The sequence below is a fragment of the Elephantulus edwardii genome, unplaced genomic scaffold (assembly GCF_000299155.1).
Source record: "Elephantulus edwardii isolate Elephantulus edwardi_28Jun2011 unplaced genomic scaffold, EleEdw1.0 scaffold00139, whole genome shotgun sequence".
In the NCBI taxonomy this organism is placed as follows: domain Eukaryota; kingdom Metazoa; phylum Chordata; class Mammalia; order Macroscelidea; family Macroscelididae; genus Elephantulus; species Elephantulus edwardii.
The window spans coordinates 3,536,107-3,551,884 of record NW_006399889.1 but is presented as its reverse complement, the minus strand read 5'-3'; the positions used below and the strand labels follow the sequence as shown (position 1 = coordinate 3,551,884).

General features: G+C 40.1%; 1 protein-coding gene across 1 annotated transcript in view; it reads left to right on the top strand.

Moving 5' to 3' along the window:
- Positions 1–15,778, top strand: part of FAM171A1 (family with sequence similarity 171, member A1) — a 129,001-nt gene that overhangs the window by 23,044 nt on the left and 90,179 nt on the right. Inside the window, exon 2 of the mRNA XM_006894320.1 lies at positions 11,296–11,526. Coding sequence (XP_006894382.1) covers positions 11,296–11,526 — 231 coding nt within the window. The remainder of the gene's footprint in view (positions 1–11,295; positions 11,527–15,778) is intronic.

The window sequence follows — 15,778 nt, the reverse complement described above, 5'->3', positions numbered from 1 at the left end:
CAGGGTGAAGTCTCTCTCAGGGAGGAGTGATAGGGAATGGCAAAGGATACACTGACAAAGGAGATTAATCAGAACTGGCTTTGACAAGCACTGTGGTGATGGGACAATTAAAACAGGCTTTCAAGGGGGAAAAAAAGAGGAGCGAACTTTGGGGGGGTAGAGAAAATAGTGCAACAATGAATGAATGGAAACCCGAAATCTCTGTAAATGTTCATTAAAATTAATAAAATTTAATAAAAATTAAAAAAACTTTTGCTCTTCTTACTAGGGTGAGATGATATCTCATAGTTGTTCTGATAAAATATTTTTAATATCCCTGCTATCTTGGTGGGTGCATTCAAACTCTTTTTTTTCTTACGCAGTTCAGCCCTTTCTACTGTGAGGCATATAGGATAATCTTAACCTCTTCTTCCTAAAACAGGAGTTTGGGGGGCAGTTCCCTCATAGTACCTGTTGTGCAAACAGTAGCTGATCAAGAAATATTCCTAGTAACAGCTGATTAGTTGTATCAATCATTGTCAAATGAATTTTGATAGAATCTAATATAACCTTGAATAAAACATAAAAAATAACAACAAAATATAGGGTAATTAGACCATGTACCAAATGATATCCAGAAATACTGTTTGCCATTAGTTTTAATAGTTCATTCAAGATATATTGGTTAGCCACAATGAATAAGGAAGACTGGAGAATTGAACCCTTTAAATTGTATTTGAAAGAATATTGAATATACAGTGGGCCCGCCAAATAAATCTATGACTTAAGAAAAGTACAGCTAGAATGTTCTGTAGAAGCAAGAATGATAAGACTTGATCTCGTATACTTCAGACATGTTACCAAGAAATGCTGGTTCCTGGAGAAAGACATCACACCTTGTCAAGTAGAGGGTTTGTGGAAAAGAAGACCCTCAATAAAATGGATTATGCAACACTATAACAATAAGCTGAAACACAGCAGAGATTGTAAGGATGGCAGAGGATCAGAAAATGTTTCATTCTACATGAAGTTGCTATGAATTTGTGTCAACTTTATGACACGTTACAACACCACCACTATGTGTTTAGCTTTATTCAGAAGGATTGAGATATATGAATGAAGAAAAAAAGAAATAAACAAAATGGATCTTCCAAGTCTTATATTCTTATTGTCTGTCTGTCTCTGTCTCTCTCTCTATCTAACTCTCTGACTCTCTGTCTCTCTCATTGGCATCGAGTCAGAACCAATTCAGAGTAAACCTCCATAAAGTTTCCAGTGCTGTAAATTAGAGGAGATTGACCGTATTTACTTCACAGGGATGCATCCGGTCTCCATACCTTTTCAGTCTGTATGAGGAACAGATCATCTGGGATGCTGGGCTGTACGATGAGGAATGTAGCATCAGGATTGGAGGAATACTCATCAACAACCTGCAGTATGCAGATAATACAACTTTGCTTGCCAAAAATGAGGAGGACCTGAAGCATTTGCTGCAGAAGGACTGTAGTCTTCAAACATTCTCACCACTGGGCCAATTGGCAGCACTGTGATTGATGAAAAAAAGATTGAGGTTGTTAACAATTTCAGCTTGCTGTGCTGCACAGGCAACACTCTTGCCACTAACAGGAAATAAAAAGAGGAATTACTCTGGGAAAAACTGCTGTCAGGGACCTCTCCAGAGTACTAACGAGAAATGCTATCAGTCTAGAGACTAAGGTGCACCTGATCCAAACCATTGCCTTCACAGTTATTTGCTATGTATTAGATAGCTGAACAGTGACTAAAGATGACAGAAGAAGAATCGATGCCTTTAAGTTGTGATGCTGGAGAAGAATATTGAACACACTATGGACCACCAAGAGAACAAACAGGTCTGTCGTAGAGAGAGTGAAACCAAGTTTCTCCTTGAAGACAAGGATTTTAAAACTTCATCTCACTCACTTTGACAACATGGCCAGAAGGATCCAGTTTGGAGAAGGACATCATGCTTGAAAGGGTGAAGGGACGGTGCAGGAGAGGAAGACTCAGGAAGAGATGGATTGACAGAGTAATAAGGGAAATGGGAGTAGGTGTATCAGAGTCAGTGAGATTGGCTCAGGATGGAGCAGGCTTCAGAGCTGTTGTCCTAGGAGTCACTGTATGTCACAGGTAACTTGATGGCAAGTAACAACAACAATTTTGATAATGCAAGATTGTATGTAATAGTATTTACCTTTTTTGACTCTTTGTAACTCCCTGCATCTTCCTTTTTTGTTAGTGCTACTGTATTGGTCACCTTTTTTTTTTAATTGCCTTTCCCTTCACCCAATTTACCATGTATCTTTTATCTACTTAATGACTTTTCCTCCTTCTCCCCTATTAACCACAAAATATTTTTTTCTATGTGTAAACCTTTCTTTCTCATTTTTTGTAATAATGGACTCATATAACATCTATCCTTTTGTGATTGACTTACTTTACTCAGTATAACGTCTTCCAGGTTTATTTATGTTATGAAAGGTTTCCAAGATTCTTCATTGTTCTTTATGTTGTGTAATATTCCATTATGTATGTCACATGCTTTGTTAATCCATTTATCTGGTAAATGCTTAGATTGTTTCCATCTCTTTGCTATTGTGATTAATGCTGCAATGAACATAGATGTGCATGTATCTGTTCATATCCTGGGTGTCATTCCTTGGGGATATATATGTAGTTATGGGATTGCTAGATTAAATAAATAATATTTCCATTCCCAGCTTTTAAAGGAAAGGCCGTGACATTTTGTTGTGATTGCAGTATTACAGTTCCACCAGCAGTGATGAAGCTATCCATATCCAGTGCATTTATAATTTTCTGTTTTATTAACCCTTGCTATTATTGCTGGAATGAGATGATATCTGATAATTTTTTTTCTAATTTATATCTCTCTAGTAGCTAATAAGGGAGCTCTGGTCATTTGTTGTTGTTGTCATTTGCTATTGAGTCGAGTACAACTCATTACAACCTTATGAATAGAAGAACCCAGTCCTGTCCTGTGCTATCCTAACACTTCCCTGACACACAAGAGCCCATTGCAGCAGTCATCTTGTCATTCCAACTGGTTGAAGGTCTTTCACTTCTTTGTTGATCCCCTACCCTTCCCAACATCATGTCCCTCTCTAAGGAATAGCCCCTCTTAGCAATATGTCCAAAGTATGTGAGGCGAAGTCTCATCATTCTTGCCTCCAAATAGTACTCTGACTGTACCTCTTCAGGGTATATTTGTTCATTCTCTTGGCCATTAATAGAATGTTCAGGGCTCTTCTCCAACACCACAACTCAAAGGCATCAATTTTTTTCTGTCATCTTTATTCATTGTCTAACTCTTGGATGCATAGCTAGTAATCAGAAAGACTATGGCCTGAATCAGATGCACCTTAGTCCTCAAACTGACATTGTTACTCCTCAATAATTTGGAAAGGTCCCTAACATCAGATTTTCTCAGTGCAGTTCGTCTCCTTATTTCTTGACTGCTCATACCAAGAGTGTTAATTGTGGATGAAGAAGATGAAGCTTTTGACAATTTAGTGATGAGGATTTGTACTGCCACCCTAAAGCCAAGTGATTCACCAGTTGCTCTGTGGCAGAAAAATAGACAGTCTCCTCCCATGCAATTTATACCTTCTCAAAACCTGCTGGTGAGTCTGTTGCGAGTCCATTCAAACTCTGTGGGGAGTAAGTGAGTAGCTACTGATCACAAGCATTTCTTCATGTGTTGGCTGCCTTTTTTTGTAAAGGGTCACTTCATGCCTAGAGGTTAAGAAACATTTTCTTTTGGGGGCCAATAAGAAATATTTTAAGGTCTGTTACCACTGTGAACTCCTTATCTCTAGTACAAGCCTGGGGCTCTAGTATTATAATGTGGACGGAAAGAGCCATAGACCACATATAGATAATGCACAATAAAGTTTTATTTATGGACATGGAAATTAAAATTTCAGATCATTTTCACATGATACAAGATACTCTTTTTCCCTTCTCAGCTATTCTTAGCCCATTGACCATAAAAAAGAGTCTGCAGGCCAGGCTCTACAAGCATGTTTGAGAGGTATTGCTGGTTCTGTCCTAGGCCATAGCAGTGAGTCACATGACCTTTTGTTTCCCAGTGTATAGAAAAGTCATATTTATACTATATCTCTGTTAGACAGTGTACAATAGCATTATGAGAAGTTTTTTGAAATATAGTTGAATTGCCAGATGTGTTACAGAGATGCCAAGGAAGTACCTACTGCTAGAAAAATAAGACCCATTGACCTAGTCCATGGAAGGTTGCCACAAGCTTGCTTCAGTCTGTAAAAAGGCAAAATTTGGGAAGTGCAATATAGCGAGGCTCAATAAATTAAGAGATGCCCGTAAGTGCAGACTCCTGCAATAGGGGATTGGGAGAGGGATGTTAAGGATTTAGAGGGAGACAGGAAGTGGCTTCAATATGGGAGTTTATTTCAGGGATCAAATGTGGAGACAGTGACAGTTCTTGTTCAAGGACCGAGCGGCACTGTGGGTGATGAATGATGAGGGCCTGAAATAGTGCCCTGTTAACAAGGATGAGAAAGAAAAGAAGCACTGTTTTGAGAACATATATTTTGGAATTAGAATCCGCAGAACTTGATGATAAGTGGACAGGGAAGGGAGATAAAGAATGGTACTCTGACTCTGAGTATTAATTCATATTAGGGGCCCTGGTTTAGCAGGATCCTTAAATTCTCACTGACTCTCATAAAAAGAGTGCATCTTACTGCATGTTGGGGTCTTGGAACCATTTATCAAATCTCCCCCTTGTCTGGAAAATAGGAATTGTGATAGTAAATGGTGCTTCCCCTTTTCTTCAGATGACTCCTCTGGTTGTAATTTCAGCTCAGCTCATTTGCCATGGAGTTGGAACCAATTCATTACTAACCCTCCAGTGGATTTTCTGTGGTGCAAATTGCATGCAAGGAGATTGCTCATCTTTCCCCTCATAGCCACTGGTGGATTAGGACTGACAGAGAAACACCACCGTTTAGTCTAGCCGTATGGCTCCCTACAGACTATGTCATGAAGTTCCTTTATTGTCATTTATTGAAAATAACTTTGTTGTTGAATGGACATCTAAATAGTAATCATTTTTAAAATGATACTCAAATTGTTTGTAATAATTACCTAATCATGTTGCTATTTTCTGATCACTACAAAAGACATAGCAAATGAATCTCTTTAAAGTATACATAGTAACCCACAACCAGGAAAGACTAAAATAGACAGTTGGGACCTTCTAAGAATCAAATCCCTATTTACATAAGAAAACTTTTCCAACAGGAAGCACACAGACTGAAAAAGAATATATGGCAATCACATATCTGATAAAGGATTTATTTGTAAAATGTATGGAATACTCCAGAACCTCAGCAAGAAAAAGGTGTAAATAACCCAGTCACAAAATGCGCACAGGATGTGAATAGATACTTCACCAAAGAAGACATTCAGCTGGCAAACACACACATGAAGAAACGTTCAGGATCCCTAGCTATCAGAGAGACGGAAATCAAAATAACTATGAGGTATCATCACCCCAGCAGCAATAGCAGAGTTCAAAAGGGAAGCAAACAAATACTGGCGAGCTCTTAATTTACTTCAGATGGGAATGTATTAATGGCACCACCACTAAAGTGGTCTGACACTTTCTCAAAAAGTTGGAAATAGAAATACCATTTGATCCAGCAATTCCACGACTGGGAATATACTCTAAAGAAATCGGAGCCATAACTCAAACAGCACACCCATGTATATTGCTACATTATTCTCAATAGCAAAGAGATGGAAGCAACCCAAGTGCCCATCAATAAAAAAAAACGGCTAGAACAACTGTGGTACATCCACACAGTGGAATAGAAAAGCAATGAAATAGTGAAACATTACACAACATGGGTGACCCTGGAGGGCATAATACTGAGTGAAATATCTCAGTCACAAAAGGACAAATACTGTGTTACACCGCTGTTATAAAATAGAAGAGACATGGGGGTGTGGGGGAGGAAATAGGGAAAGAATGGATAGATAATGAACACTGCATTAGAAGGGATGAAGGAAAGAACCGTCTAAAAGGAATATAGGATTATGCATTATATGTGTGAGAATAATCTGGAACAAGGGGTGCATTGTGGGGTGGGCTGGGGAGGGGAAGAGAAGGGAAAGGGGCGATAAAGTGTACAACAATGAATAAATAAAAAGTTAAAACAATTTCAAAAACAAAGTATACACAATAAAACTTGAAAAACTAGAACCTATCGAAGGCAGAAACCTGTTTTCCACTAATTAAAGTAACATAAAACTGTACTGTGTCAATGGCATGAAAGTTACAGAGACAAAAAAACCTTCAATAAAATCAAACCCAAGCCCATCCCATCGTGTTCTGGCTCTCACAGACTTCACTGTAATTAAAAGAGAGAAAGTTGGCATTCTGTGTACTACTTGGGAAGAAATTCAAGTGGTAGAACCCTAGGATGATTATTACACTAGAAATCCCTCTTTCACTGCTTATTCATAAACACTTTATAGCTCCCACCCCCAAATCTCAGCTGCCTTTGTCCCTTTGGAAAACAGTGCTGAGAGAGCAGAAACCTTGTAACCCCAGTTGTTGGTAAATGTTACATTACCATAAAATTACATAAATCATTATTCTCACTCTACAAAAGCCACCCTCCCATCAGCCCTGTTCTAGAGGAGTTCTGCTATGTGCATATTAATGAAAGCCAAAGCCACAGAGGGCGTTCTGGGGCCATAGTGCATAGCAAGCTGCACTACTAACACAAAAGCTTCATCTCTCTGGTGGTGGTTCAAATCCACCAGCAGCTCCCTGGGGTAAAGATGATCAGTCTCCTTCCATTATGATTTGCAGCCTTGGAAACTACCTAGAGGGTTGCTGTGAGTTGGAACTAATTCTCCAGCAGTATTTTTTTTTTTTAGTTCTGAGTTAATTTATGGCATAACTTAGCATCCTATCCTATAACAAGGAAGACCAAATTATATAAGAGTGAGTGTGTGTGTGTGTGTGTGTAACAGTACATCCTGTAAATCTGTATTAAATTAACCTTGATAAGGAGTGAATTGACTATATTTTAATAGCATGTCCTTGATTTTGACTCTAAGACTAAGGAAGGAACATTCATGGCGACGTGTGTAACATACTGGTTCACTAACCAAAGGTTGGCAGTTCGGATCCGCCAGCTGCTCTCTGGGAGCAAGATAAGCAGTCTCCTCCTATAAAGATTGACAGCCTCAGAAACTTGACGAAGGTCACTATGATTCAAAACCAAAATTGATTCAATGACAGCAGTTTGTTTGGGTTTTTTACTAGTCTGAAGTAGACAGATCGCTGGGCGGTGAAGCTAAAAGCTTATGGGCGCACAGTCACCCAGAAGTGCCTTGGAAGAAAGGCCTGGTGATCTGTTTCCAAAACCACAAGCCCCTAAAAACTCTATTGAGCATGGTTCTCTCACATACACGGAGTACCCATGAGACTGAATCCACTCAAAAGCAACTAGTTGTTCTAGAGCCAACCTCAGTTCCGGTAGCAGTATTTTTCTTTTTTGTAAAAGTTCTTGGGAGGGTTCATGCAAATCTGTTAATATCAGAGTCTAAGATTCTCTAGCTGTTCTTGGTGGTCACCTAGACAAGACATTTATGGAATCAGCATGTGGAAAACTAAGGAGAAAAATAGTTTTAAGTTTCCAATATTGAAAAGGTTGCTTTAAAGTCAAAAGGCAACAAGTTTGCATGTTATCAAAGTGGAGGCTCTTGAACCAAAAGAAACTTTTCAGTAGAGCTACTCCAGGATTCAGCCTTGGATACAAAGGTACTTCGTTACTCTTTCTCGAGAGGGGTGCCTCACCCCTTTCCTGCACTTCACTTCCTTCTTTTTGTCCTGTCACTTGTACCCTCTGACAGTAATGGACTATCTTCAAGTATAGCAAACAATTGGGATAATTGGAACAGTAATATTAACAACTATGTAGCTATCTCTGGAGGAGTAATTCACAGCAGGTTGTACAACTAGTCCATAGACTGCACATCTCTGATGGATCCGATCTTCCAGTGGCTCCCCATGAGAAAGAGGAGCTCTTTCATCTCATTTTGATTTGCAGCCTCAGAATCCTGTGGAGGGTTGCTATGAATCAGAACTGATTTCTTAACAGTGAGTTGAGTGTTTTATGTAGTTTATCGGTCAGAAATTGTACTATGTGTTTCCTTCCTATGTAACTTCATTTAATCTCAACAACACAGGGAGATGTGTCTTGCTGTTATCCCTGGTTTACATAGGAGGAGACCAAGATCTTGAGATTTTGGTGCTATTAGGTACCATAGAGTCAAGTACCATGCATAGGGACCCAATGAACAACATATTCCTTTGCCATCCTCATCATCTCTGATATTCTTGAGCCCATTGTTACAGTCTCTGTGTCAGTTCTTCTCAATGAGGGGTGTTCCTCCCTTTCTCAGAACCTCCACCTTTGCAAACATGCTGCCTTTTTCCAAAAACTGGCCCTTCCTACATAAGCACTGTATTTTCACATGTGGCATGTCACTTAACACACGTGTGTGTGTGTGTGTGTGTGTGTAGTATAGGAAACTAATGCATGAGACAGTTAAAGAGTTTGCAAAGAGTATAACATTGTCATTATATACGTAAAAATTCAGTCACTTAATCAAAACCAAAAGGCTACTTCCCTGCAGAACCAAGATTCAAACTTAGAGTGTGAATTACAGTCGAGTTCCAGAGTAGCTAACACTAGACAGTAGCAGAGCTTTAACACTGACCCTGTCACACTCAGGCCTCCTCCCGCTTGCACTATCCTCCCAGCCCCACCTGTCTCCATTTGGCCAGCCTTGTAGATGGCCACCCCACAGAAGCAGACTGCAAAGGTTCCAGAAGAGCCCTCCTGTGTGTCTTGTAAATCTCTGTCATTCCTTGTCCATATGGCGGATTGTGCCTTTGAGTGGGCACGTTTGTGGGCACCATCTCCTCCCTTCACAGAAAAGACTTATTGCAGCAGGATAGGCTTCTCAGTTTGTTCTCCATGTAGTTATGGAATTGAAGTCCTTCACTGTTCACTGTCATCGCTTTCTTGGGAGTTGGAGGCCTCTTAGCTGCTTGCTCTGTCTCTAGTCTTACCTCTTCTCCAATCCATTCTTCACCCATAACCAGATGTTTCTGTAGCATAAATTTTATTTTCATGTCCTTCTTTAAAATCGTTTCCCCATTGTCCTTAGGATGGGAGAGTGAGCCTTTTAGTTTGCTTTATCAAGTCCTGAGTGATCTGTCCCCTTCTGTGGCTCATCCTTTCTCTCACGTGGTTTCATATCCCTCCCACTCGACATCCCACTTGACATCTTCAAACCCATTTCACGTGTCAACATACAGCGTAGGACTTTTTCTTGCTTTGAAGTCTTTGCCCATGCCTTTCCAGAACTGCCCCTTAGCAACTGCACTCCCCCCGCCCCATTTGTGTAGTACTTCTGCTTGCTCACTTGTCTACTTCACAGCTGTATTTGTACATGAACCGACCTGCTGTAGTCAAGGCAGTTCTGACTAATTGCACTCTAAGACACAGTGGGGTGTCCAAGGCTGTATGGGCGGAACAGTGTGCCACATACTTCTACATAGATTCAAACCTCTAATTCTTCAGTTAGCAGCTGACCCCTTTTATCACTGGCTCAGAGTAAGAGCTCAAAACTTTTTTGCATGAATAAATGAAAATCACCCAATCTGTTTTAGTTTTTGTTTGGACTTTTGTATTTCCTACATCATCTCTTTTTGCCAATATTGCTAAGTTGGCTTCAGCAAAGCATTTTCTTTTTCTTCTACTCTCTTATCCTACTCTGTGGGCCCTCTTATTTGCAGATGTTTATTATTGTTAGGATTATGTAGCTCCTGGTTGCTCTGGCCCTGTGTACCAGGACGGTGGACAGCTGACTACAAATCTTACAGCCTGCAATGTCTCTTCTGTAGCAGCCTGCTTGAAGGTTAAGCTTTTGGCTATGTTTGCCAGCAACACTGGGAAGAATAAAAGCATATTGTGTTTGTGTCTTAAAGGGGCAGGCTTGTTTGTTCTTTGTTACTTGTTGGTGAGAGCAAAGAACAGTGAAGATGATAATAGTTTGTGATGAATGGCAGTTTTGAAGAAAATCTGAAATCCTGTGAAGCAAAGAGGGATCTCTAAGAACAAACTGTAGTCCCTAGTTTAAGTTATTCATAGTTTAGACATACATCTTTCTTTTTCTTAGTACATCTCAATTTTCTACCTCTTACCATAATATGTATTAAAGCAATCTCTTGACATAATGCATTAAAAAATAGAGCTGCTAATCAAAAGGTTTTCGAAGTAGGAGAGGCATCCACTTCCTAAATAACATGCCTCCGGAAACTATGAACTTTGATAAATGTCAGTAGTTGTAGAGGGGCTTCAAGCCTTTTGTTCATAGGGTCTCTATGAGTCGTGCACAACTTGAAGGCAATCAACAACAACAACAATCAAAAGGTCAGTGGTTCGAATCAACCAGCTGGTTCAAAAGATGAACAGCCTTCTCCTATAAAATGTACAGCCTCGGAAGTCAGATTGAGGAGGGCTCAGTTGGAATCGACTCAGCAACACTGGGATTTGGTTATTACAATTACAGGAGTTCTGGTGGTGTGGGGAATTAAGAGTTTAGCTGCAATCCAGTCAGTTGTAGTGCAGATCCACCAGCCACTCTGTGAAAAGAAGAGACAGTCTGCTTCAGTAAAGACACACAGCCTTGTAAAACCTATAGGGTAGTGCTGCTGTATCCTTTAGAGTCACTGTTAGCTGGAATCAGTTCTATGGCATTGGACCTGTGTGTGTGTTTTTAGTTGCAGTTTTCCATGTGGCTCAGTGGTAGAAGTTTACCTTTCATCAGAGATACTTGAATTCCGTTCCTGGTCAGTGGTTCTCATGTGCAGCCAACATTCATCTGTCACTAGAGACTTGTATGTTGCTATGATGCTGATTATATTTCTGCAGACCTTTCAGCTAAAGATAGACTAGGAATAATGGCCTGGTGATCTACTTTCAAGAGTTAGCCAATGGAAAAAAAACCCAAAACAAAACCCTGCGGATCACAGTTGATCCATAACCTTTCTTGGGAATGATGCTGGACTGGACAGCATTTCATTCTGTTGTGCATGGGATTGGTGTAATTTAAGCAACCTTTAACAGCAGCTACTACCACCATGATTGTAGAGGAATTGCTGTTGATGTTACCCAATTAACAGCTGTTGCTATCTTTTGTTTTTCTCTACAGCAGAAGTTACACTGAAGGTTCACGTCAGTGACGCCAGCACCCATCAGCCAGTTACGGATGCACTCATTGAGATTTTCACCAACCAGGTCTCCATCGCCTCTGGCACCTCCGGGACAGATGGCGTTGCCTTCATCAAGTTCCAGTACAAGCTGGGCAGTCAGATGATTGTCACTGCCACCAAGCATGCCTACGTGCCAAACTCTGCCCCATGGAAGCCAATCCGCTTACCTGGTAAGGAATTCTTAATTTTCTCTAAAACAGCACTAACAGTTTAGGCCAATGATGGAGTCACATGTAGAGACTATTCAAAAATGCCAGACAGTCAGTAAAAGAATTAGGCTGATTTTCTGCTGCCATCTGGGGCCACATGTGTGGAGGAAAGGGGAGATCAAAATAGGAACTACAGTTGAGGCTCTGCCTTATTTACTCATGCATCAGAATCTATAGCTTCAGAGTTTCTGCTCGTCACACTGTATTGATCACTGCCAGCAGGGAGGGGTTTGGGTAGTGCTTTCGAACAGTGTGCCCTCATTCTCTCCACATGCCCTCTTCCTTGCTGTCTGTCACACAGGGAGGACAGCACCTGAGGGCACACTAGCCAAAGAGATGGGAAGTGACTGCAAGGTTGCTTTTTCTCAATTCTCTCTCCTGCCACGTTTCATCATTTTAAAGCAATCTGTTGACACAGGAATCAAGGGTGGTGCTTAACACAGATTTAGCTTGGGCTAGGCTACATGGGGGCAACAGATATAGGCCTTCTTCTTTTATTTCACTTTGTGCTCTGTCTAATGCCTGAACACCACTGAACTTCAGCACTGACATCACAGGACTGAGGTGGAGAGTTACAGAGGGGTCTCTTGAGGTTTTAGAACATAGGCTTCAGAAACTGAGTGACATGGATTGTTTCCTCTAATCTGTCATCGAACCCATCTCACTGCAAATGCCATATCTACAAAATCGAATTTATTCTACCTCAGAGAATTAGGAGCTCTGGTAGCTTAGTTGGCAAGAAGCTATGCTGCAATTCCAAATGCATGTGGTTCGAGGCCACCAGCTGCTCCCTGGGAGAAAGATGGGCAGTCTCCTCTCATGTGATTAACTGACTGTGAAAACCTGCCAGAGGACCAGCTGTGTGTCAGTTCCGACTCTACTGTACACAACAACAACATCATATATAAATTAACTTACACTGCCTGACAACTGGTGCTCTGTAAATGTATGTAGTGCCACGCACACACACAAGCAGAAAGCTCCTGTTGAGTCAGTACTGACTTTGAGCACATGTGTCAGAGTAGAATGATATTCCACAGGTGAGGGTTTTGCTTGATCTTCTAAAGTGCCTCTGGGTGGATTCAAACAGCAAACCTTTTGGTTAGGAGCTGAGTATTTAATTATTACACCATCCAAGGATTAGTTTCTAGTACAGTGCCTGCAACCAGCAGTGTTCCTTTCTGTCCCACCACACAGCTACACTCACTCCTTAGGGTGCTTCAAAGACTGTAAACCTCTTTTTCTTTTTTATAAAATTCTGATTTATTTATAAAGTTCGAATACATTGTTTTCCACACCAGATCTTACCCATTTCTTTCACTACCACCCCCATCAAATTGTGAGACTCTATGATTAACCCGCCTCCCTGCCCGTCCTCACCCTTCTACTTCCACCCCACTCCCACCCCTTGGATCCTCATACTTATTCTACAATACTGGTCTTATGCAGTATTTGTCCTTATGGAACCGACTTATTTCATTCAGCATAATGCTCTCCAGTCCCTCCCAAGTTAGGTAGTGATTTACAAAATCATTGTTCCTGCATGCTGCGTAATATTCTGTTGTGTGAATATACCATCGTTCCTCAGTCCATTCAATTCTGTGCTATGTCCATGTCCTTGCAATGGTGAATAGTGCTGCTATGAACATTGGTGTACAAAGCTCAGTTTGTGCCTCAGTTCTCATTTTCTCAGGGTATATTCCAAGCAGTGGAATAGCTGGGTCATATGGAATTTCTATGTTCAGCTTTTTGAGGAAGTGCCAAATTGCCTTCCAGAATGGATGTACCATTTTACAGTCCCACCAACAATGTGTAAGAGTTCCTATCTCTCCACATCCTCTCCAACGTTTATTACTTGCTGCCCTGTTAATCTTTGCCACTGCTACTGGAGTATGACAGTATTTCATTGTGGTTTTGATTTGCATCTCCCTTATTGTGATTTTGAGCATTTCTTCATGTGTCTATTTGCCATCCGAATAGCTTCTTCTGTGAAAATTCTTTCTATGTCTTTTTCCATTTTGTAATTGGGTTATTAGTCTTTTTCTTATGGAGGCCCAGGAGTATTCTGTAAAATTTTGTTATAAGACTCTTTCTTGTCTGAGATCATATTGCCACATGTTTATTTCCAATCAACAGGTTTTCTTTTCACCCTGTTGGAAAAAGGTTTTGATATGTGCAGGGATTTAATCTTTAGAAAGTTCTATTCATCGATATTATCCTCTTCAGATTGTGTTTTTCTGGCTGTATTTGGCAGTCTCTTTATGCCATACACTAGGTGTTCTAAGCTTGATCTCAGTTTGTCTCTCATGAACTTTATGGTTTTAGGGTTTACTCCCAGGTCTCTGATCCACCTTGAGTTGATTTTTGTATATAGTGTGAGATGTGGATCCTGTTTCAGCTTTCTACAGGTAGCAGTCCAGTTTTGCCAGCACTGTTTGTTGAAGAGGTTATTATTTCCCCATTTGATAGGTTTTATATCCTTGTTGAATATCAGCTGACCATAGATAGCTGAGTCTATTTCTGGGTTCTCAATTTTGTTCCATTGGTCTGTGTGCCTGTCATTGTACTAGTACCATGCTGTTTTGGTTACTACTACTGTATAGTAGTTTTGTTTGTTTGTTGTTGTTGTTGTTTTTGTATGCCAGGTTTTGAGGTCAGGGGGTGCTATGCCTCCCACTTCATTTTTGGTTTTCAGAAGTATTTAGATTATTCAGGGTCTCTTTCCTCTCTAAATTCCATCTCCTTGAAAAATTAATTGGGTATCTCTATTGACATTGCATTGAACATGTAGATTGCTTATGGTAGGATTGTCCTTTTTACAATATTGAGTCTTCCTATCCATGAACAGCGTACATTTTTCCATTTCTTTAAGTCTTTTATTGTGTCTTGCAGAAATGCTCTGTAGTTTTCTTTGTATAGGTCTTTTGTAGCTCTAGTTCATTCCCAAGTATCTCAATTTGTGGTTGGCTATTGTAAATGGTATGGATTTCTTGGTTTCCCTCTCTGAGTCCTTTTTGTTACTGTAGAGGAATCTCACTGATTTTTGGATATTGATCTTATATCCTGACACTCTACTAAATTGGCCTACTAATTCTAACAGGTTTTTTGTTGAGTTTTTGAGGTTTTCCGTGTACACTATCATATCATCTGCATATAACGATATTTTAACTATTTTTTTGCCAATCCGGATGCCTTTTATTTCCTTCTTTTGTCGTATTGTCCTAGCAAGCACTTCTAATACAATATTGAACAGAAGTGATGACAGTGGGTACCCTTGCAAAAACTGTAAATGTTAATGCAAGGAGACTGTCCATCTTTTCCCTGAGGACCCACTGGTGGATTTGAACCACTGGATTACATGTAGCTTTCTGATTAGCAGCACAACATGCTACAGATTATGCTACCAGAGTGCCTTCCAATATAATAAAGATACTTTTACATAGGCTTTAACAAATAGGTACCAGATTTTAGACTGGTCTGTTATGAAAAGATCAGAATAAAATATTCTTTCTTTCTCTTTGGATGTGAGCCATCTCCTTTGCTTGGTGTGTCACTCTGCTGTTTCACAGTATGGTGATCTCAATATAGTATGGTTCTATGTGAGCGGAGTATCTCAGGTCTACAGTCTCAGGGGGTGTTCTGCTCTTTACTGTTGCAGTTTGTCTGGCTTGCTTTCTTTTTTCTTTCTCTTTCTCTTTCTTAATAAAAGTATGAGTCATACTATACATTTTTCTCCCATTCTATGTAGGATTGACTCCAATCAGGATGGCCAGTGGTAGTAGCTGGACACCAACAATTTCTTCTGGTCTCAGGCTGGATGAGAGTGTGGCTCATGGACACTTGTATCTTCTTTGTACTTTTGGTTACCTCCTTACTGTTTTGTTCCTGGCAAGTTGTGGTTCGTACGGCTGTGTACAAACTTTTGACACCTGAGACATTACCAACTTCATTAGGATTCAGATCATGATTTCTTCAACTGTGTTATACCAGTTGACTGAGTTGTCCCATGAGAGTATGGTCCTAAGCCTTCAACACTCCTAAGAAAAACTGTTGAGAAATGTTCACTTATTACTCTTGTTTTTATTAAAATTTTTAGAGGTCAAAACTAACACTTTGAAAAAAAAAAAACCACAAAAAACTAACACTTTCCTTGTTCCAGATAATTGGGCTAAGGAGAGAGAAGCTTCATCTAAAATAAGCTGGAAACTTGATT